At 40.1% G+C, this 25,025-nt stretch overlaps 1 protein-coding gene across 1 annotated transcript in view; it reads left to right on the top strand.

The window, feature by feature from the left end:
- LOC117500878 (uncharacterized protein C14orf132) overlaps positions 1-2,194 on the top strand; it is an 83,459-nt gene extending 81,265 nt beyond the window's left edge. Inside the window, exon 2 of the mRNA XM_034159664.1 lies at positions 1,194-2,194. Coding sequence (XP_034015555.1) covers positions 1,194-1,430 — 237 coding nt within the window. The 3' untranslated portion in view covers positions 1,431-2,194. The remainder of the gene's footprint in view (positions 1-1,193) is intronic.
- The last annotated feature ends 22,831 nt before the right edge of the window (positions 2,195-25,025 follow it).

Below are 25,025 nucleotides of genomic sequence, written 5' to 3'. Positions count from 1 at the left end.
TTGTTTTTTTTTTAGTCTTGATGTCATAGTAGATGCCGTGTTCTTCTGTGAATCAATAGATAACCAGATAAACAGTCATGTAAAGCGATGGCGAGATGTCTTTGGTACCTGATGAGAAGTATTACTTACATTTTGACAGAACATCAGCTACAATATTTTGGTCATGTGGTGCTTTTCTCTCTGCGTGATCCAGCATATAGGTGTGTCCATTTTGAGGACTTCAGTGGCCAAGGTCAAGGGATTGTCCATGTTTCACTTTGTTGGAGCAGACAGATGTTTACTTTTGAGATGTGGGGATGGACAGGTTGTCTGCCTAGGTGGTTGCCATCCAAGACCCAAAATGGTTCTGTGGTTTCATCCGACACTCGTAGTTACTGCTCAAGATTTGTGGTTCATGTATGCAGCAACATGCATGCACCCAGCCCTGACCTGTTAATCAAGGTACTGAATAGACAGACATACAGTACAATGTATGTGACAAAGGTGAGATATTGTTCACCTGATTGAAAAATAATCCTTTTACTCATTATGCCATGATGATGAATGTGAGAATTTTGACTCACAAATCTGCTTCAAGATTTGTCTCACTGCACTAGAAGTCTAATTTGTTCTCCAGTAGAAATGGCACTTCCAATTTTATCCAATCAATCACTTTCAAAAGATGCAGTCACAAAATGCATTATTGTTTCAAAAACAAAAATAGTGGCCGGTGATTTGAAAAGTAAAACCTGACTGAGGGACAAGATGATGTGACAAGCTGATCTGATTCATATCCTTGACTGGGTACCTGAAAGAACCTGTGGAAGGGCTGCTAAATGTTATCATCATACAATCTTAAGAGGGCAGTAAATATCAACTTTAAAAATCTGCAGCATGTATTATGAAACTTTTGCTGGTGTTTACTGGCAAGGTGCCTACTATTCATTCACTGATTGATGATGTCTAGAGTTGGATGGATGGAGAAACACATAGGTGATTCCAATATTACCTGTTTGAGTGTCTCATCTTGCAGAGGAGATAAACAGAGACTTACAGGGGATTAGTGCTCCCAGCAGAATCCTCACCAAAGCAGTAATCTATCTTTGAATACTGATTTGCAACATAAACGTCATGTAAATACAGTATTACTGACTGGACAAATGTTGAAACAGAAAAACAAATCTAACCTTCATTCTTCATTTTCTCCCTCCTAGATCCCAGTAATGACGGGAGCCTTCATGGACTCCTCGCCCAACGATGATTACAGCGGCGAACACTCACTCTTCAATTCCTCGGCTAGCGTCCACGCGGCGGCCTCAGCTGTCTCCATACATGGCCAGCAGGATGAGCCACAGTCCATGTCCAGTGATGCCATCTGGCTGTGGATTGCCATTGTGGCCACCATTGGCAACATTGTGGTGGTCGGCGTTGTTTACGCCTGCACTTTCTGATGAACGTTCGTCAAGGACATACTTTGTAGGCGGACACACAAAATTCCTTTGTCTCTCTCTGCTTGTCAATTGGCTTTTGGATCAGAGCGTGGAACAATCAACAGTGATATATTGATATATATCAAAATATTGATTTATATGTATCGATTTATTGATATGTCTTCCTTTAGGGTGATAACTGGAAATTTGTCTCCTTTGTTGGCACGGACTGGGTTTGGATAGAGACCAAGCATTTGTGGACAACAGCCCTGTAGTTAAAATGCAGAAACAAGTCTGGGATTCCCTTGCCTGGATATAATGATCTTTTCCAGTTAAGTTTGTTTCCATGTTTCTTTTCAGACAATGCACTTACTGGTAATGCAGAGCTGACAATGGAGATTAAATGGGTCTTAAGATCTTGAGCATCTGCTCTATACTTGCTTTGCAATTTAGGGCAGTGCTGCTTAATTATGCGTCTGAAAGAAGATAGCAAAATGTTAAAACATTTAAAGGGTAGTGGGATTATTTCACTGACAAGCAACCCTCTGGTACACGATGGTAGTGCTCATATATGCCATTAATTAGAGGATGAAGTATTTTAAGAACAACAGTCATCAATCTACCTGCTTTTTCCAAACAGTTTAATGAGAGGAAAATGAAAATAGGGCACTGACAGTCGTGAAAGTCCCTTTGTTGCACACTGACAACCTTTCCTGCATTTCCATCTTTTAGATATAATATTTAAAGGCTTGTTTTTGTGCCACATGCTGGCAAAATCCACCAGGCTTTGAGAGATAAAGTATATTGTGTGTCCATTTTTTAATGGATTTAATCATTTCGAATCAGAAGCACAAGCCTAGTTTACTTGCTGTACCTTTTTTTAATTTCGGGAGCTGAAGCAGAAACTGTAATGTTTCTAAACCTGTCAGTGTTTTAGCAAATTAGTTTTATGTTACTCTGGAATCTGGAGGCGGCTGTCTCCATAGCAACTAATCCTCCCCCTAATTGGGGAAAATAACTTTACTCTGACACAAAGCGCCAGCTGAAGCCCTTTCGTTTGGAGTATTCTACGCAGACAGAAATACATCAAATAAAACCGTACATCACACAGGATTTTCATAAATACTACAGAGGGTAGTGTTGGAGCTTTCTGACGTAAGTTCAGTTTGTGCTCTCCGCCTTACACAGTCGCAGTTCCGTTTCTAAGACAGCAGCAAGAATAGTTTTTCTTTGAGTATATGTTTGCCTCTATTTGACCAATGACAGGAAAGGCAGAGAGCAAGAATGCAACCAAAGATGAGTTTCCCCTCTACGTCCATGTGGTTTCCATGGAGCCTGTCTGTCTTTCCCAAATGTGAGGTCAAAGTAACACCCCGTTTACACCGAGTTCACGACCGAGTTGCCATCGAAAAATGGTCTCTGCTCGGCATCACTCTCACTGGCTCCCACTGGGATTGCAGGCTGGTCACAGTGGGGTCACCATGGTCAGAAGAAGGATTCCACTTGGTTGCCATCACTCTCCATCATTTCCCATCGGTCTCCAACAGGTGTGCAAGTGTATTGAACTGTTTAAAACACTTGCACAAGTTGTGCTACCAGTTAACAAATACATGGGTCTCATAATCTGTCTTGATAAACTCACGTCTCAACACACTGTCAACATGATCCTGTGGGTCGTAATAGACTCTCAATTGACTCTGCATGGAGTTGCATCAATGATCGTGGATATTAACATATTTTTCACTCGCACAATCCAGTTGCAATGCAAGCTTGGTGTAAATGCAAATAACATCACAACCCAGACCAGCCAAGACTTGAGAGTTGACAAAATGTCATGATCTTGTAGATCTTATATAGGTCTCAGTCTGGTGTAAACAGGGCACAAGCAAGGTCTGTCTGTTGCCATCCCACGAGCGCTTTTTTATTTATTTGTAGAATCTTTTTTTTTTCCTTTCTCAAAGAAGCTGATTTGTGTTTTCACACTACGGAAGACTGACATTGACAGCTTACATCTATATACTTGTACATGTTGATGTTTTATAGTTCATATTCTATGTAATATTTTTATTATTTTGTAATTGCCCGTATTTATACGTTGGCAAATCTGTGGCTTAAGACTGTGCCAAAAATCCTTTTGTTTTTAAGACTAACCCATGTGGGGATTTCCGATGACTCCGTTAACATCAATGTGCTTTGGTTGAAAACTACAAACGTCTTACGTATATACGCTGTACATGTTCCAGTAATCATACACTGCAAAATACAATACTACTTACTGTAACCAAGTGTAAAAATACATAACCTCATAGAAGAAATCCAGACAGTTACTCATACTGCACATGTTCTTCCACAGTGTTGACAGGGCGTTTTAAAAAGTGTTATTTTTATTAAATGGTTGGTGTAGAAACATAGACATGTTGTAAACCACATACACTACACAATGCTCTTTTTGTAAAGCTGTATGGTAGTATTAAAATGACAGAATTACAGAGTATTGGTGTTTTTCTCTTAGTAACACATGCATCCACACCAACAGTCCACTGAGGGCTGAGAAGGCCACGCCATAATTCTTTTGGCTCAACATTTCACAAAAATTTGCATAAATAATTCAAGAGCTTGCATTTAAAAAGGACATGTAGTATTTGGTGTGTTAAGCCTGTGTCCCATTACCTATATTTGATAGACAATTGTCTACAATTTTGGCCATCCAAAACACTGGATACCAAATTAGGCTCTAATCAGTAGTACAAGTAGTGCTGTGGAACACTATGAGCAATCGGGGAAAGTTTTAAACATTTAAAATTTTGTGACATCAGGATAAATCATGATCCAAAAAAGTGAATAATAAAAAAGAGCTTGGCTGGGGGACATTGATGATATTAATATGATATATAATAAAATGATATATATATATAACTATGCATGATACATGGTTCAAACTATTCCTTTTTAAAACCCTGTCAACTCAACTAATAATTTGCATCTTTTTTTATTAACAAAATTGGAGCAACTTTAACTTTTGACCCCTGTACAAACTGACACTGACCTTTGTCACCATTTTTGCTGTTTTTACCCCATAACTCCTGATCATTCAGTCATAGATAGTCCAAACTATACCTTTTTGGAATCTTTACGATCAGACAAATATTGTAGTGTAATTTTCAAAATGATTTGAGCATTTTTAATTTTGACCTCTGTGTAATTCTTCAATTGACCCCTACCTGGCCGCATATTGAAAATTCAAGTGGCCAGTCGTTTTTTTCAAAAGAATAATGTCTAAGGAGTATTTGTGCCAACTTTGGTGCCTGTATCACCATTTGCATGATTTTGCTCTAAATATTCTCTTAGCTGCTGCACTAATCTGACACAAAGTAGATTGGAACAGATGAGGATTTTAATCCAGGAGGATGATCATTTCTAGACTTTCTCCTCTCATGTGCCTTCTGGCAAACTATTTGAAATTAGCTCAAATCTTTTTAAGAAACGTCTTGCAACAGACAAATGTTGCATCATTAGGCATGGGTGTGTTGATTGCTTCCCTTACTTGTCTGCCTGTGTGATCACACTTTAATTGGTGTCTATTAGTGAGTAAAGACAAAATTTAGTGTTTTGTTTGACCACAGTGGTTGGTCATGTGAAAAGGTGTTTTGTCTCCATCTTTTGCCTGTCTAAAGTCTCCTGGCTGTGTTCATACTGAAGCTCGCCAACTTGCAAGCATCAGCAGCCGTTGCTGAACCATTGGGTGAGATTGATGCTAAATTTGGATGATGCCATCTGTCACTTTGACACAGGTAGAGATTGTTTCGACACCACGTGGATGAGCTCCTCTGTGGATCACCACAACTCTCATCATCTTTTCTGACCCTAACGCAGTGTGCAAGAGAGAGGAACACTGGTCATGTCTACATCAGGAAGGTTTAGAACATTTATTGAGGTAAACTTTATGCTTTTGTTTTTATCTGCTTTCTTTGTCTTCTGTATTGCTGCCAACTAACAGAACTTGTTTCAACAGTTCCTGGTCTGGTTTACCAAATATCCTTTGTACATCAGTTTCATATTTCACCAAAGATTTTTGCAGTTTTATGTTGAACAAATCTGATTGTGTTTAATTGATGATCATGGAAGCTGCAGCAATTCTGCAGCAAAAGCCCACTGGTTCACACAACACAATCACAATTTAAGCATTTCCATGACCTTCAGTGTCCTCGTGTGAAAATCAGTTTCATCAATAAGAAAAATGTTTTAACAGTTGTTTTAATTTACATTTAGAGCCCAGCACAACAGGAAGTAAGTAAGTAAGTATGAAACTATGAAGTAAGTCAGTGGGCTGCAAGAAAGTCAAAAAAAAGTAAACTGTTAATAATGTTTGGAGTGTCTTAAGTTTAAATGTAACCTGTCAGTGATGTAATCTATTAATTAATGGTCATAATTATGAAATGGGTCAGTGGTATGTGACAAGTTAAAGAAATGCAATCTGTTAAATAATGTTGACTATGATGCTGTATATTGAAAGATTGTATTGTTAAAAGGGGCAGAAATCATAAGACTTGTTCTTCTTTCTGCTCCTTTTCATTCTGGTATTGTGGTGCTTTTGTTTTTTGCTTTTCTGTTTTTCTTTTAAATGAATGAAATAAATATTAAAGAAAGAAAGAAATAACCATCTTTGATTAGCACAACCTAAGTGCTGCAGTGCTGCTCTAACCTAGCTGTGGATGCTCTAAAATGGTTATTGATTTCCAAATTCATAGTTAGTTGATCTTATTTTTCATTATTTTATCTGCACTTGTTTTTGTTTTTCTTTGTTTCTTGCATTACAATCATTATAAACATTTCCAGCTTATTGGGGGTTCTTGTCCTGATTTCTTATTGTGTTGACAGTATTGTGTAATCCATATGGTGGTGCACTATCACACGGGGATGACTATGAAACCAGTCTATCACTCAACTCTACTTCTGCCATAAAAAAAGCTCTTCAGACAGAAGAAGTTAAAAATTTGAATCCATAGTGATATTGTACAGAATGAGAGAACAGTGTTTAGTGGAGGTCCTAGACATGATGATGTAGGGACATGGAAATCTCAAATCCTGCCACTGGCAGAAGGCAGAGGCAGCACCTACCCCTGGTGTCAGACAGGGACAGACTGGTGGAAGGGGTGGAGGAGGTAGTGTTCAGCCCAGTGACTGCAAGCAGCAGAGAGGTGAATTAGAACTGACATTTTGAAATAACATGCATGTTTCCTATTCGTCACATGTTGATAACTTAAAGAGGGACCAGCTGCTTCCTATTATAAATTACAGCTGTTGTTACTGATTTGGTGAATCTGAATGAAAGCTTTGAAATCTGGGTGTTGCTGGCAGCACTTAAGGTACACTAAATTTCATGTTATTGTCACTAAAATTTATTTTGTGCATGTATGTGTGAATGAATGAATGAATATGATGGTGAAGGTGCTCACCATGGAGCAGAAGTTAACGCTAATGACATAAATTTCAGAATTTCCAGAATTGTGCAACAAGACCAAAGTAAAAAAAAAAAAAAAAAAAAAAAACACAACCAGCAACCTTGCATCAGGAAATGTTTGCTTCCAAATGCAGCTGTCAGGATTATTATAAACAGTTTGAAATATAAGCAGCTTATGACATGAATAACACAATCAGTATTTAGCAATGGAAGCAATGGTAAAAATGTGTAGCACCACTGACAGTTCTGGAGTAGATCTGCATGAACACTGATACCATGAACTCGCATTGAGACCAGCGCCATTGGTTTTTTATCTTACCTAAGCAGAGCAGAAATAGCTCACAAACTGAAGGTCAGATGGGTGAACTTTGAACATAAAACTACATACACCTCAGGGATACACTTGAGGTGACAGGCACATTAGGTGGGAGCGTGGGTCATAGTTTAATAACTCCTGCATCCATTTGATGATTGAATTTTGTTTGGCTCACTTTCTGCAATTTGTGCCTTCTGTTGCAAATCTCTGTCACCCTGAGGTGATATTATAATTATGGAATCACCGGCCTCGGAGGATGTTCATTCAGTTGTTTAATTTTGTAGAAATTAAAAGCCAGAAAGCCAGAAAGTTGCCATTTGAAATGACTTTAGTTTTATGTCATGTCTGCTTTTTTCTACAAAATTAAACAACTGAATGAACATCCTCCGAGGCCGGTGATTCCATTGAATCACCGGCCTCGGAGGATGTTCATTCAGTTGTCATTTCAAATGGCAACTTTCTGGCTTTAAGAAACACTATAAGAAATCAGGAAAAAAAATTGTGGCAGTCAGTAACGGTTACTTTTTTAGACCAAGCAGAGGGAAAAAAAAAATATGGACTCACTCAATTCTGAGGAATAAATTATGGAATCACCCTGTAAATTTTCATCCCCAAAACTAACACCTGCATCAAATCAGATCTGCTCGTTAGTCTACATCTAAAAAGGAGTGATCACACCTTGGAGAGCTGTTGCACCAAGTGGACTGACATGAATCATGGCTCCAACACAAGAGATATCAATTGAAACAAAGGAGAGGATTATCAAACTCTTAAAAGAGGGTAAATCATCACGCAATGTTGCAAAAGATGTTGGTTGTTCACAGTCAGCTGTGTCTAAACTCTGGACCAAATACAAACAACATGGGAAGGTTGTTAAAGGCAAACATACTGGCAGACCAAGGAAGATATCAAAGCGTCAAGACAGAAAACTTAAAGCAATATGTCTCAAAAATCGAAAATGCACAACAAAACAAATGAGGAATGAATGGGAGGAAGCTGGAGTCAACGTCTGTGACCGAACTGTAAGAAACCGCCTAAAGGAAATGGGATTTACATACAGAAAAGCTAAACGAAAGCCATCATTAACACCTAAACAGAAAAAAAACAAGGTTACAATGGGCTAAGGAAAAGCAATCGTGGACTGTGGATGACTGGATGAAAGTCATATTCAGTGATGAATCTCGAATCTGCACTGGGCAAGGTGATGATGCTGGAACCTTTGTTTGGTGCCATTCCAATGAGATTTATAAAGATGACTGCCTGAAGAGAACATGTACATTTCCACAGTCATTGATGATATGGGGCTGCATGTCAGGTAAAGGCACTGGGGAGATGGCTGTCATTACATCATCAATAAATGTACAAGTTTATGTTGATATTTTGGACACTTTTCTTATCCCATCAATTGAAAGGATGCTTGGGGATGATCAAATCATTTTTCAAGATGATAATGCATCTTGCCATAGAGCAAAAACTGTGAAAACATTCCTTGCAAAAAGACACATAGGGTCAATGTCATGGCCTGCAAATAGTCCGGATCTTAATCCAATTGAAAATCTTTGGTGGAAGTTGAAGAAAATGGTCCATGACAAGGCTCCAACCTGCAAAGCTGATCTGGCAACAGCAATCAGAGAAAGTTGGAGCCAGATTGATGAAGAGTACTGTTTGTCACTCATTAAGTCCATGCCTCAGAGACTGCAAGCTGTTATAAAAGCCAGAGGTGGTGCAAAAAAAAATACTAGTGATGTGTTGGAGCGTTCTTTTGTTTTTCATGATTCCATAATTTTTTCCTCAGAATTGAGTGAGTCCATATTTTTTTCCCTCTGCTTGGTCTAAAAAAGTAACCGTTCCTGACTGCCACAATTTTTTTTACTGATTTCTTATAGTGTTTCTTACAGCCAGAAAGTTGCCATTTGAAATGACTTTAGTTTTGTGTCATGTCTGTGATCTGCTTTTTTTCTACAAAATTAAACAACTGAATGAACATCCTCCGAGGCCGGTGATTCCATAATTATTGCCAGGGGTTGTAGAACTGACTCACCGCTGACAAAGTGGTTTGATTTACCGTTATGAGAATTATTGCTTTGGCTCAAATTTGCTTTGAGGCCGTTTTAGGGGCCTCCAGCTGCAGATGATCTTTGAACAACATTTTCCATTGGATCTCCATTGCAAGTAATAAAGGGGACTTCACTACACCTCCTGAGGCAAAGGAGCCCCAAAACTTCTTTCAGAAGGAGCCAAAAGAAATACACTCAACAAAAATATAAACGCAACACTTTTGGTTTTGCTCCCATTTTGTATGAGATGAACTCAAAGATCTAAAACTTTTTCCACATACACAATATCACCATTTCCCTCAAATATTGTTCACAAACCAGTCTAAATCTGTGATAGTGAGCCCTTCTCCTTTGCTGAGATAATCCATCCCACCTCACAGGTGTGCCATACCTAGATGCTGATTAGACACCATGATTAGTGCACAGGTGTGCCTTAGACTGCCCACAATAAAAGGCCACTCTGAAAGGTACAGTTTTGTTTTATTGGGGGGGGATACCAGTCAGTATCTGGTGTGACCACCATTTGCCTCATGCAGTGCAACACATCTCCTTCGCATAGAGTTGATCAGGTTGTCAATTGTGGCCTGTGGAATGTTGGTCCACTGCTCTTCAATGGCTGTGCGAAGTTGCTGGATATTGGCAGGAACTGGTACACGCTGTCGTATACGCCGGTCCAGAGCATCCCAAACATGCTCAATGGGTGACATGTCCGGTGAGTATGCCGGCCATGCAAGAACTGGGACATTTTCAGCTTCCAAGAATTGTGTACAGATCCTTGCAACATGGGGCTGTGCATTATCCTGCTGCAACATGAGGTGATGTTCTTGGATGTATGGCACAACAATGGGCCTCAGGATCTCGTCACGGTATCTCTGTGCATTCAAAATGCCATCAATAAAATGCACCTGTGTTCTTCATCCATAACAGATGCCTGCCCTTACCATAACCCCACCGCCACCATGGGCCACTCGATCCACAACATTGACATCAGAAAACCACTCACCCACACGACGCCACACACGCTGTCTGCCATCTGCCCTGGACAGTGTGAACCAGGATTCATCCGTGAAGAGAACACCTCTCCAACGTGTCAAACGCCAGCGAATGTGAGCATTTGCCCACTCAAGTCGGTTACGACAACGAATTGGAGTCAGGTCGAGACCCCGATGACGACGACGAGCATGCAGATGAGCTTCCCTGAGACGGTTTCTGACAGTTTGTGCAGAAATTCTTTGGTTATGCAAACCGATTGTTTCAGCAGCTGTCCGAGTGGCTGGTCTCAGACGATCTTGGAGGTGAACATGCTGGATGTGGAGGTCCTGGGCTGGTGTGGTTACATGTGGTCTGCAGTTGTGACGCTGGTTGGATGTACTGCCAAATTCTCTGAAACGCCTTTGGAGATGGATTATGGTAGAGAAATGAACATTCAATACACGAGCAACAGCTCTGGTTGACATCTTGCAAATCTTGCGACATCTGTGGCATTATGCTGTGTGATAAAACTGCACCTTTCAGAGTGGCATTTTATTGTGGGAAGTCTAAGGCACACGTGTGCACTAATCATGGTGTCTAATCAGCATCTTGATATGGCACACCTGTGAGGTGGGATGGATTATCTCAGCAAAGGAGAAGTGCTCACTATCACAGATTTAGACTGGTTCGTGAACAATATTTGAGGGAAATGGTGATATTGTGTATGTGGAAAAAGTTTTAGATCTTTGAGTTCATCTCATACAAAATGGGAGCAAAACCAGAAGTGTTGCGTTTATATTTTTGTTGAGTGTAGATGATCACTGATCCTGATGGGACAAAACTATGCTAAAGCATGGTAATTGACTTCTCGCTGACTGAATGAAATCTGCACCAACTTCATTTATATGTGTCGTGCCAGATGAAGCTGGATTTTCTTGTGAATAATAGATGCTGTTGTTAATTTAAACCACGGATGAAATTTATCAGTCTAAAACTCTACGGATGTGATAGTAGAGGGTGAGAAACATAGGCAGGGGTTGACTTACTTACTCAACTGAATTCATCTCTCGGAATCAGAATCTCACACATGTCCGGTTGAGACTAACCACTCAGTGATGAGGACCTTATGCTGATGCATGCCAAGCCACCACACGTCTCATTAACTGTACGTTCAGAGACACAGTAATGGTCTGTAATTATAACAAAGGCTATACGTTATCGCTTATATAATGCGTCACTTAAATATGCGCATAACAAATAATTGTGTGTGGGAAAACGCTTTGCAAGAGCAAGCGGAGAGGGAGGAAAGGCGATCTGTTACAGTGTGAGAGCGTACGGGGTGTGGGCATGTGAGCAACACTGGAGAGGATCATTAGGAGCCACTACAGTCTGAAATGCAGCTTCTACCCAAAAATATTGTTTAGCTGCACAGGCGAAATCATGCATATGTGACAAATTAGCACATCTTCTTTAAGTACACCATTTGTGAAACTGTGTATGAAAGCTTAGGCAGGCGTGCACCTTCTAAACTGCAGAGTGAATAAAGAGATAAATGGCTAAATAAGAGTCCATCACCTCCAGTTTGTTAATACAACTCAAAAACAAGGGAGTCTTCATATTTAAATGGAATAAACTGATTTAAAATTTGGTAAAATTTTATGCAACCAGATTGTTGTTGTTGTCCATTTGGCTGCTCCCATTTTGTGCTCGGGGTCACCACAGCGGATACAGTCTGATCCGCATTCGTATTTGTCACAAGTTTTATGCCGGATGCCCTTCCTGACGCAACTCCAGTGCAACCTGGAGAAACACGCACAGCCGCTGGTGTTCCAAAGAGGTCTCCCATCCAAGTACTAACCAGGTCCTGCACAGCTTAGCTTTGAGATCTGACGGGATCAGGCTTACACGGAGCAGATCGGCTGCATGTACCAGATTAATTTTAAAAAATCAGTTTTGTTTTGCTTACTGCCTCCTGCTGGATGCTCAATGGATGCTGGCTGGTTGATGGAAATGAGGAGCAAGTGTGACATGCTGATGCTGTACACAGCTACTGTGGAGGCAGAAATTATTTTAAGTCAAAGTGTCTGAGGCTGCTTGTGGAAATAAAGTCAAGCAATTAACACATTAAATAACAGGCTTTTAATGTGAGGCCTCAAAGACACATGCAATAGTCAAAAATCTGAACAGCAGGATTTTGAATATGTGTGTGCCCAGAATTTCTGAGGGAGCTGTTTTTGCACTTTCAGAGAAAGGCGGGGCCACAGCAAACAGTCATGTACACATTTACCAGAATATGAAACTTCGAGTTTCCCATGAAAACTCTCACTGAAAATGAATGTTATCACAGTTTTTGGCCTTGAAGAATAGACTGTGAGTTTCAATACTGCAATGTTACATAAAGACAATGAATAGAGTTTAGATGCAAATGCAAGGTTTTAGGCAGGCTTTGTGTAAGACATTAAATTAATAATTTTGACACATTAGTTTTTCATAAAGATTTGGGTGGCTGCTAAAGATTTTCAGATTTCAAAGTGGTTCTATGGCATTCTTAAAGGGAACTATTTTTCAAGCTGAGCTCGATCTTTAAATGTTGTCGGGTTCATCTTTGTATGTGTGACAAAAATGATTTTAATCAGTGTAGTATTGATTTTAGAATGCAAACACCCTCACAGGCCAATGGCAGTGACTCAGTATGAGCAGCTGACAAATGGATTGGAGGCTAAGGTAAGCGGCTAACTCTATAGCTGGTCATTTTAAAAAGCAGTTTGTTTTTTACATTTAGTGTAATAAACATGCACACATTTACCTCTATAGGGATCTTCTTGTTGCCCCTTTAGTGGCCGTAAGAAATGGTTTTCTGTGGGTGTTTTTGGCTTTCGCCATACAATTACATTAGGTAGCCATTTGATCTTTAAGGTCAATAAATCAATATCACACTAATTAAAATGCTTTGTCCCAAATGAAACAATGATTACCAGGTTGAAAAACATTGGAGTTCCTCTTTACATTTGGGAATGGCTGCCATATTCTATTGTATGTTAATTAAGTAACGTCTGGTCGTGGCTGTGCCTCAATCAAGGGGCAACATGCTTCAAAGGCTGCATTTGACCATAGAGGTGTGAAAAGGATGACTCATTTCTAAGGCTCCTTGGAAGACAAATGCAGCTTTCTTTCACCAGAAAACAAAGGATGCAACATGTGCATCATTCCCAAGCAATCCCAAGAGTGGTTGTGCAACTTCCCCCCCCAAGACAAAATGGTTGGTAAATTTTAAAAATAAAAAGGGGAGGGCAATTTTGGCTGCAGATGTACACTTATAAATAAGTAACTAGAATGCTGACCCATGGGGAACCACCATACAGAAAATGCTCAGATTTGAATCTGCTGTCTGGGATGTTGGAGGATTTACAGACTGATGAATTCTGTCAGGTCTGCAGCATCCTCACAGGCTTTTATTTTGAAATACAGGCTGATATTGTGGAAATGCGACAAACAGGTTTGTTGTTTTTAAAAATTACTGATTTCTCAAAAAATATTGGTCTGGTCACCTAGCTGTTTTCACGACTTGAATCCTTGTGAAAAAATACATTAAGTATGCCAAAGGAAAGTCAGCTCTTACTGGATATCAGTAGATGCTCCGGATACATAAACACACAGAGGCCACTTGCCTTTTATTATATAGTTGTATAAATAAGTTTAGAAAAATGATTACTAAACTACAGGTTATACCTGTGATGCTAACTTGCTGTGTGCAACTGTCAAGGTTGACAGAGGGTAGGACCGTTTTAAGCAACTGACACAACTGCAAAATGCTCCATGAGCTACACTGTCTCATTTCCGAATGGTTGAACAGTTGGAAGGCCAGATCTTTGTAGAACACAGCCTTCAAAGGATGTTCCCCCTGAAATGAGACACAGCCACAGTGTTCTAAAATGCTAGGAGTCCAAGATTGAGGTTATCAAGTGAGGAAAATCCAAAAATGTGTTGTAGGCCTCAAGATCACGGTGAAGCCTTCTAATCTGTGCTTCATTGGTGGCATCAGAAAGAGAATGTCTTTTTGCACTTTTCCAAGTTTCAGGTTTGCAGCAGTCTGGGTTTTAAAAGCATCTTGCTAGCTCCATCGAAACTTTAAAGTCTGTCGCCAGCTGAGCTCCTGACAGGAGATCACAAGGGGAGATGATTGATGGAGATACTTCACTTAGCTGCAGGTTAATGTTAATTAGTTTTCCTGACTCATGGGATTAAGTTGTTATCAGAATTGGCCTTTTGATGGCGGTGTGTCCTTGTTGAGGTCACTGCCGAAGAAAAAGACTGATTGTGCTCATCAGCATAACAACCTGCTTCCACTGAAGGAAATAGTTATGAAATTCATCCCCCGATTGAGTGAGGAACAGAAACAGCCAGGACATCAGAACTGTGTTTGCATCATCTGTAAGTGACTCTGGCGTCTGCATGATAAACGGTTTTGAGCTCACACACAGGAAAATCCTCGATTTGGGTCCGATGGCTCGATCCCGACAGCTGTCATGACAGAGCCATGAAAGAAAATTTCATCGAGCATCACTGTGCGATTGCTTCTTGATAACACAAACTGTAACGGTGAGGAAAGGCTGATGAGAAAAGGATTTTCGAATGGCTGCTGCCATAGCAACAGCAAGCTGTAATGCATTTGGACAGTACCGTTGGCTTGTGGCACCCATTCGTGATGCACCAATTGGTTGGCTTGTGCCTTATATTATGGCGTCACTAATCAGGGCGATTAAACAAGACGATAAGTCCCCTAAGAAGAATTGTTTGTGATGTAATAGCATCACTCCTGCAGAGAAAATGACAGCATGCTGAAACTGATGACATGCATCCTGCAAAAACTGGCACCAAATCATTAACTGATGATGTGTATCCTCAATAAAACTGATTTTTTTTTTTTTTTTTTTCGCCAAAACAGGGGTCATAACCGAAAGCTCTCCTGTTAATGAATTTGTCTAGCTGTCATTTTGTGGGGATGAAACACGCAGTATAAATGTAAAAGAGAGCCTCTTGTAATCCATTTCTGTATTAGGTTCTCTTTTTCTGCCCTGAATTGCGGAGATGGCAAACAGTCTGCCAAGTGTGACAGGGAACAGAGCGTCTTTAATTCGATCCTGTGGGTCCATCACCTCCTGATGCTGCAGCAGCCTCACTGAAATCGCTTCATTACTGTTACTCCATGATGGGAGCTCTGCATCAGCTGTCATTGCAGAAGCAGGAGCCCTTGTCTTTTGATTTATTATCGGTGTAGACTGGACGGCCAGGGCACCCTCTCTTACGTATGAGGTACAGGAACACATGAGGATCTGACTCTGCCACTCATCTCATGTAGAAATCATCCTTAGAAAGAAAACAGAAATTATGAAGAAGCTGCCTCCTCAACAAAGATGGATAATCCCCCACCCACCTGTGCCCCAGGTTGCTTATATAAACCTTCTTGTTTTATTTGTACCATCATATTTATATTTAACAGTGTTGACAAGCACATACAGTATTCACATCATTTAGACATACAGAGCATCCTGAAAGTATCCACAGCGCTTTTCACATTTTATGTTACAGCCTTAAACGGATTAAGTTAATTTTTTCCAAAATTATACATAAATACCCCATAATGATGATGTGAAAAAGTTTTTTTATTTTAGCAAATTTATTAAAAATAAAACTCAAAGGAATCACATGTACATGAGTCACCCTCTGCACACCATCATTAGCAACTAGAGGAGCCTCTTCAGCCACAGACTGCTCCTTCCCAAGTGCAGGACCAACAGACTGAAAAACTCCTTTCATTCAGACAACTTTATTGATCCCAAAAAAGGGCGATTATGTTTACACTCCAATTACCTCAGACAAGATACAGCAATTTATCTGCAATTATTACTTGTTTACCGTAATAATGACACACATCAAAATTAAAGACAACACATATACATTTGACATTGTTTATGTGCACTGAACTTGAAGTAGTCTGTCTTCCGAATTGAGGCAAAGTGGGTGAAGGCCGCCTGCAACTGTCAAGTCGCGCCACCTGCCAGCTTGGGAAGGACAGAGGCCTGCCGCAGGGAGGGAGGGGCAGGAAGGGAGGTAAAAGGAGAAAGCTGGGGCATGCTTCAGTCCATGTGTAAGTCTGTTAGTTTATTGTCCTTGTGGGTTGAGATAAGAATGGAGCCGAATAATCTCACCAGAGCCTGGATAAATTCCTCTGGAGGTAAACAGCGGGCAATTGACCTTGATGCTAGATAGCCTGTAGTGTTGCAGCCGAGCAGTGAAAAACACTTTTAACAGTTCCACTCGATCAGACAAATCCCAATTATGAATTAAGAATATTCACCGGCCTCAGAAACCTTCAGCTTCAACTGCAAGAGTCAACGCAGACTGAGAATGCACTGCCTTGCCAACCTCGTTAATCATGACGGAGAAGCGAGGGCCCGTGGTTCTTGATGCCGCCGTCTTGCCAATTTTCCAGTAGATCAGGGCAGCACATAAGCCAAAAAGTACCAGCCCTGCTGCCATGAGACCAAAAATAAATAAATCCTCGACATCCTCAACAGAGAAAGGCGCCAAGCATGCCACACGCCAGGAACTCCAGGAGTCGAGGACATAGCCGGCAGGATACGTTCCATCTGGGCAGGCAGGATCCCCCGGTCCTGACCTTCTTGTAGAAAAAATGGTGTCAATAGCGTTCAGAGACCAGCTGATCAATTCCATGGTTAATCCAATAGTAGTCCAATAGATCCAGAATCCAATATAGTTTTGAGGAATTCACAGTCTGGAGAAGTAGGGGCTTGAAGGTTAAAAGCAGAGAAATAAGGGAGAGTGGAGGAGATGCGACTGCCCTCGTCGGAGTCCCAAGCTGAACCCTTTGTCCCTAAGACCATCAGACTGTACAACTCCTCACTTAGGGGGAGGAGGAGTAACAGGAAGACAGAGGATGGGAAGGAGAGGAACAGTAGTAGCCAGTAAACCAGTAGCGAGCAGTATTTATGGTTTTTATACTTGTGTATTTATATTTGCAAATTGTTTTTTACTTTCACTTTTGATAATGTGTGCTTCTTACCCTGTGTGCTGCTATACAATGCTGCTGGAACCTCAATTTCCATGAGGGAGTCTTCCCTCATGGAATGAGTAAAGTTCTATCTAATCTACTCTAAACTAAAGTATTCACAGCCTTTTCCATGAAACGCAAAATTGAGCTCAGGTGCATCCTGTTTCCACTGATCACCCTTGAGATGTTTCTACAGCTTAATTGGACTTTCTGGATGCACTGTAAAGGCCACTCAGAAAGCACAGACAGACACCAAAGTTTAACGGCCCCATTTACATTACTGATGTAACAATTTGCATAGATTTTTAAGTTATTTCAACTTTCATCTAAGTTAATGCCACAAGACGTCTCTAGTTAAGTTGAAATAACTTTGCATCTAATGACAACTCTTTGATATTATTTTTCATCTTTGATTACTGTTCTTTGATCCTTATACACATCTTTGGTCTTGATTGGTGCCATTAGGTCTTGATGGATGAGCACTGAGCTCATCCTTTATTGTGATCACTCATCCTTGACTGTTATTTGATCCTTGTGACACATCTTTGGTCCTGATCGATGTCCTTTGATTATGATGGACAATCTTTGATCATATCGTTGATTCTCTCCACATATCTTTCATCACTGTGCTTTGATCCATATGGGATATCTTTGATCCTGATTGTTACGTTTGATCTTGATGGATGACCTTTGATCTGATCTTTAATTCTCATCACTCATTTTTCACCATGGTTCTTTGAGCTTATGATATATATTTGATACTGATCACTCATCTTTGGGGAACTGTTCTTTCATCCTTATGATGCATCTTTGATGCTGGTTGGTGACCTTTTGGACAAGCTTTGAGTTTATTTGATTCTCATCACTCATCTTCAATCAATGTTCTTTCATCCTTATGAAATATCTTTGAATGACTGAACTTTGAGCTATTACAACAATTACAAATGTCCCCATATGGTACTAATAAAGGAATAAATTCTCTTTGATCCTGTTCACTCATCCTTGTGCCAGACTATGGCTGCCCACTGTTCCTATTTGTTGGATTGTGTCTAAATGTAATTAGGATGGGTTAAATGCAGAGGACAATTTTCAGTGTATGTATATATGTATAATGACAATAATAGCTCTATTCTACTCTATATTTGATCCTTATGACTCAGTTTTGAATCTGATCACTGATCTTTGAACTTAGCCAACTTATTTTTCTGTACTGTTACATTTACCAAATATCCAATAACTGAGAGACAGACAAGATCAGAATAAAAAAATAGACTCAAAGATCAAAGGCATCATCTGCCCCTTAAACAGGTTGAAAAGCAGGATCCGCCCCTTGATGAGGGTCAAAGGATTAAGCATGAAAGAAAAAGGCAGGACTGGTATCAAGGAAATCAAGATCATAGATCAAAGGTGACATCTAGTCCTTTATCTGGATTGGTGCTATAATTTAACCAACTCTTCCTACCAATTTTAATTTAAATCTGTCCTTTAGAGACATAGTATTGACTGACTGATGAACCAAATACAAAGTTTGTACAACTTTTGTCATGTTGATAGGCATCACAATCTGGGCTATAGGCGGCAGAACCTGAAGACTTATAACTTCTATTGAAAGGTGCCATATTAACCAACATGGGAAAGATTAAGTTGGTGATAGGTTCGAACTGTCAGGTTTGAAACATTGAAACAAAACAGTATCTTTGATATTTGGTGATATCACTACCCATATTGAATATTTTATTCAAGGTTGACAGTTTATCTGTATCTGAACCAGAATTCATTTTGGACAATTTACCATATAAAGATAGGGGTCTAATGCTGAAACGATACATTTAAAAAGAGTGGACATCATCTCTCTAATGTCTGCCAAGTTGCATGAACTGATCCAGATCAAAGAAAACATCTGTCCTGAAGGTCCAGTAGCTCCCGTTTAATTGTTACTGCAGAATAGAGTGACAGATACTGTTTCCGGGCCTTCATTGATATTTAAGTCCTCGCTAATTTGACTCAGCAAAAGTATGTCAATGTCAACATCCTCGAAACTCATGGGAGAGGAAATTGTATCCCAAATATCTTGCAACTGTGATTATTTGATGTTGAGGAATCATGTGGCAAAGATCTATTTTTAAGTTTTGACCCATAAAAGGTAGTTAAAAATAGTTACCCTCTAAACTCATACAAAAAACAAACAAAAAACTGTGAGATGATCTTATGTCCAAATATCTTTGCTCTGCAACAATTTAGTGTTGAGTAATTGTATTGAGAAGGCGATGGACACACGTGCAGTACACGTCTGTAGAGCTGGGATGTGGATTTATGGGCGCTGTTTTTCGATACACTGTAGAATCCAACGTACAAGGGGCGATTGAGAAGTTTTGAGCCTGACCCAGAAAAATCAGGGTGTGGTTCTCCATCTTTTGCATTGGGAGAAACCAACATTTCTTGAGAATGTGTGAAGTTTTGACTCACTGGGTGTAATATGGAGAAATGTCGGACAATGCAAATAATTTATTGCAAAAATAAATAAATGCATACATACAATAAATAAACACAGCTGGGTCACTTTTGACCCAGGTTGTGTGTCAAAGAGTTGGTGTTAACTTGTGTGTGCTGCAAACCTCTAAAAGCAGCCATGTTCTGCAGTGCCCCAGTCACACAGCGATAGCTGGACAAAGAATAAAAAGTTAAAAATCTGCAAGAAAAGGTAGACGGAAGGCCGAACCCCCCAAACTAACGAAAGAAAACTGAAGCGAACGTCTACCTCGACCCTTTAAATTAAATTAAATCAAACAAAACATTCACAATGACGTGACCAAAAGTGGGTCAGCCTTGTCCTCATTTCCACAGCTTGCAGGTGCAAGATTTTGTTTGTCTTTACAACAAGTTTTGATTGTCTTCACATTCTGAGTTCTTGCAGTGTGTCTGTACCTTGTTGTACACTTTATCTGTGAGAGTACCTTTGACGAATCCATGGCATCAGCCATGGGGAACTGTCCCTGACAGATGAAGGCTACTCCCGAAGACGCGCACACGCAGGGCAGCCACAAACAGTTATAATGTGCATAAACAGTTAAAATAGTTGATAAAACATTCTTAATGCTATTGTTTCCGTGTGAAAACTTTGCTTTTTCGTCCCAAAAATGAACTATTCATTGGCGATACAAGGATGCGTCATTCAGCTCATCAGAGCTTTAGTTATTGATTCGTTCAGCTATCGTTGCATTCATCAACCTTCGTTCAATACGTCGGACTTGAGAGGTTGAACAAAATTGGACAAAAGTCAAACGAAACACTAACATTACAAAGCCTAAGTAAAGAAACCATCAAAAATGAACTCAGAATGAAATATGGATGAATTGAGGCTGTTGTGGGTATTCGTTCAAATTTTTTAGCTGTTTATTAGCTGTAATAAAATCAATGAAAATCCAGATTTCTTGTTTCGTTTGGGCTTTGTTGTCCTTCATTTGTGCCGTGTGACCAGGGCTTAAAATGCAAAATGAGAGCAGGTGTCTTGCAGTGTATAGACACACCTAATATTAAATAAATCATAGCAGCGCTATGATTTATTTAATATTAGGTGTGTCTGTACACTGCAAGATACGTGGGGGTGGGAGATACCCACCCCTCGTGTGACCTCTGAAACACCACAGAGAATGTGACTGGATATCAATACGCAGAAGATGCAGCTCACTATCACCATGGATACAGACATGTGCCTCCCCATCTGCCTTATACCATTGGCTGGCAGACACAGGCGGACTCATTTAAGTGTAACTTCGATGGCAGCTTGCCAAAATTAAAGTGGGAACCACTCCGAGGGCTAATGGAAGAGCCAATGACAGAGAGGAGGAGAGATGAATAGACGGATGCACTGTCTGATGAGAAAAGACAGAATGATTGAGATGAGTGAAAATGCAAGAGAATAGGAAGGGAAAGCATCAGGATTAACAATGGAGGCCTGCATCCATTTTTCTGTGAAGTAACGAATGTCTGACAGGGGTTCTCTAAAGAAAGTAGAAAATGACTGATGGTGATGTCAGTCATCACCGTCTCAGTCCAAAACATTTGCAGGTTTGTCGGCTTCCTAAAACAGTAACACTGAGATAAATCAACATGCATAATGTAAGGTCACTTCTGTGTGACCTAAACAAAACGTACAACCACTTAACATGAAACTCAGCTTTACAAAGGTCATAAAGGCACATTATTAGTCAAAAATAAAACCATTACTTTTTGTGTTTAATTCTCTAACATTATTATTCTAATTGTCAATATGTAATTTACTTTCTTTTTCTGTACTCATTATAGTTTAATTGCCCTATTGTTTTGTATTTATGGGAAATGGTGAGCAAGACAGAAATAAAACTAACAACTTTATACTGTATGTCCAGCAGAGGGCTCTAGCACACTTTATTTCAGATGCTCATATTCGAGAGGATGCACATTAGTGTAATATACACACAGTAAGTACAGTGTAGTACTCTAGTTCAGAAATTCTGGAACAATCATCTGAAAAGGTCATTTAACTTGTTTTATTCATCCGATCGTTTTGGAATCTCAAAGTTTGCCTGTGTGGGTATCCTCAAGGTTGTCCTTCCACCCAACAGGCACATTACGTTCTTTCTCCTTGTTGTGTCAGATAGGACATCTGGTGTAATACTTACGGCAAATTAATATGCTGGTCCACACCGCATTCCCAGTGATAAGATTATGAGAAAGAGAGCAGCTGATAGAGAAAACAGGTTTTCATTCAGGTAGACCTGTGTTCCCTTCAGTTACAAGTAATCTGGTATGTCTCACTGACAACCACACCTGCTCTTTATTTCCATCATCCTTCCAGTAAACTAACCATGCAGCAGGTAGCAGTGTCCAGTAGGCAGCTCTATGGGATATTAAATAAGCAAAACAAAGCTGCTTTTTCTATTGGTCTAGTCAATCAAATTAAACCAGGTGTTCATCAGTTTGTCCTTATTATATGACAGATGACACCAAGGTGTACCGCCAGATCAATTCAGTACAAGACTGTGAAAAACTGCAGAGATTTGAGTGCTCTACAACTCTAGAGCCAGGAGTGACTTCGCTTGTTCCATCCCGATAAGTGCAAGGCTATACATATAGGAAAAGCCAAGAGCATGAACTTTTCATACCACATGGGACCCGACGAGGATATTTTACTGGGCAGCACTGAAGCAGAGAAAGACATTGGGGTGGTTATAGATAACGATCTCACTTTTGATAAGCATATAGCAGAGAAAGTTAATAAAGCAAATAAGATTATGGGGCTGATAAGGAGAACTTTCGAGTATTTGGACACTGAAACATTCTGCTTGCTATTTAGATCAGTAGTACGGTCTCATATAGAGTATGCCAACCCAGTTTGGGCACCACATCTTAAGAAACACATTGATTTAATAGAAAACGTGCAACGCAGAGCTACCAAACGAATACCAGGACTAGAAAGACTGTCATATAAGGAACGCCTTAGAAAACTCAACATTCCTTCTCTTGCTTACAGACGGATAAGAGGGGATATGATAGAAGTTTTTAAAATCTTACGCCCCATTTGTGGCTATGACAAACAAGTAGCTAAAAAATTGTTGACAAAGAGCACCACCACCTGGACTAGAGGGCACGACCACAAGCTGGAACAATGGCGAGCTAAGCTGGATCTCAGAAAATATAGTTTTACGCACCGGGTGGTACAGACATGGAATAGCCTACCAGCAGAAATTGTGAACGCAGCAAATGTGACAACATTCAAGCATAGACTGGATTGGCGCTGGAAAAAATAGAGTGGTTATATACAACTACAGAGCAGATATATCAGCCATCTAGTGATGTCGACCTATTAGCTGCAAGCTGTGTATAGAGGCTGTGGCTACAACCGGCCACAACCTGCACACAGTATCTACTTATGGACTTATGGACTATAAGCAGGGACGTCCCTGAAAAAGATGTTGCTTGGATGGCAGCATGTGTTGCTCCAAAACCTGGATGTACCTTTCAACATTGATGCTGCCATCACAGATGTGTAAGTTGCCCATGTCATGGGCACTAACACACCCCCATACCATCACAGATGCTGTCTTTTGAACTTAGCGCTGGTAACAATCTGGATGGTCTTTTTCCTCTTTTGTCCAGAGGACACGACGTCCATGATTTCCAAAAACAATTTGAAATGTGGACTCATCAGACCACAGCACACTTTTCTACTTGGCGTCTGTCCATCTCAAATGAGCTCAGGCCCAGAGAAGGCGGCGGAATTTCTGGATATTGTTGATGTATGGCTTTCACTTTCCATGGTAGAGTTTTAACTTGCACTTGTAGATGTAGCAATGAACTGTGTTAACTGATAATGGTTTTCTGAAGTGTTCCTGAGCCCACGCAGTAAGATCTTTACACAATGATGTCAGTTTTTAATGCCGTACCGCCTGGGGGATCAAAGGTCACGGGCATTCAGTGTTAATTTTCGCCCTTGCCATTTACGTGTAGAAAGTTCTCCAGATTCTCTGAATCTTCTGATTATATTATGGACTGTAGATGATGGAATCCCTAAATTCCTTGCAAGTGAATGTTGAGAAGCATTGTTCTTAAACTGTTGGACTATTTTTTCATGTAGCTGTTCACAAAGTGGTGATCCTCGCCCCATCTTTGCTTGTGAAAGGCTGAGCCTTTTGGAGATGCTCCTTTTATACCCAATCATGACATTCACATGTTTCCAATTAACCCATTCACCTGTGGAATGTTCCAAACAGGTGTTCTTTGAGCATTCATCAACTTTCCCAGCTTGTTACCACTGTCCCAGCTTTGTTGAAATGTGTTGCAGGCATCCATTTCAAAATGAGATTTGCTCATTTTGAAATGGATCAGTTTGAACATTAAGTATCTTGTCTTTGTGGTGTATTCAATTGAATATAGGTTGAAGAGGATTTGCAAATCATTGTATTCTGTTTTTTATTTACATTTAACACAATGTCCAAACTTTGATGGAACTGGGGTTGTATTTCTGAGTTATCATTGTTATAAAGTGGAGAGAATCGACTCATTCATTAATCTATTCAATCACTGCATTTTAGGACCATACCCTGTAAAATGGTATGGGTCCACTTGTAAATTTGCTGTAACTGTCCTATCGCCAATCTTGGTTGAGATTCAAAACTGTAATGTTGCTCAAGGAGCACTGCAGTATACAAAGACATACGTGATGGTGGTAGAAAAACCCAGGAGGTGTCATTTGTATCATTTAGTTTAATATCGTCTGCATCAGGTGCATTACGTTCCACTCAGAGTTTCTGTCATACAGTTTACCTGTCAATCCTATAAACATCCACAGCCTGAAACACAGACAGTCAGTTTAGTAGATAGCAATAAACGGGCATCTATTTTCACCATAAACAGCAGATTCCATGAACTGGATCTCAATATATTGGGGAGGAAGTTTTTTTTCTGTGTGTGTGATGACACACAGATATATTTTGATTGTGGCATCTCACTGCCAGCTGACTCAGCATGCTGTGTAGTGTCTTGTGATGGTTGTTGTTGCAATAAAAGCAGAAGTGTGGAATCTTTTTATATTTACTTCTGTCTACTTTTGCGGAAGTTAGAAATAATGTGCCATTTGGAGATATGTAAGGAATAGTATCAACAAAGGCTACAATTTTCAGGAGCAGATCGGTCAGTGATTGCAGTTGTCCTGGATCAAGACAAAGATCCAGGCTTTCAGTCACTTACTGGACTTGGT

Source organism: Thalassophryne amazonica, chromosome 19, assembly GCF_902500255.1.
Source record: "Thalassophryne amazonica chromosome 19, fThaAma1.1, whole genome shotgun sequence".
In the NCBI taxonomy this organism is placed as follows: domain Eukaryota; kingdom Metazoa; phylum Chordata; class Actinopteri; order Batrachoidiformes; family Batrachoididae; genus Thalassophryne; species Thalassophryne amazonica.
This window is presented reverse-complemented; position numbering and strand designations above follow the sequence as displayed.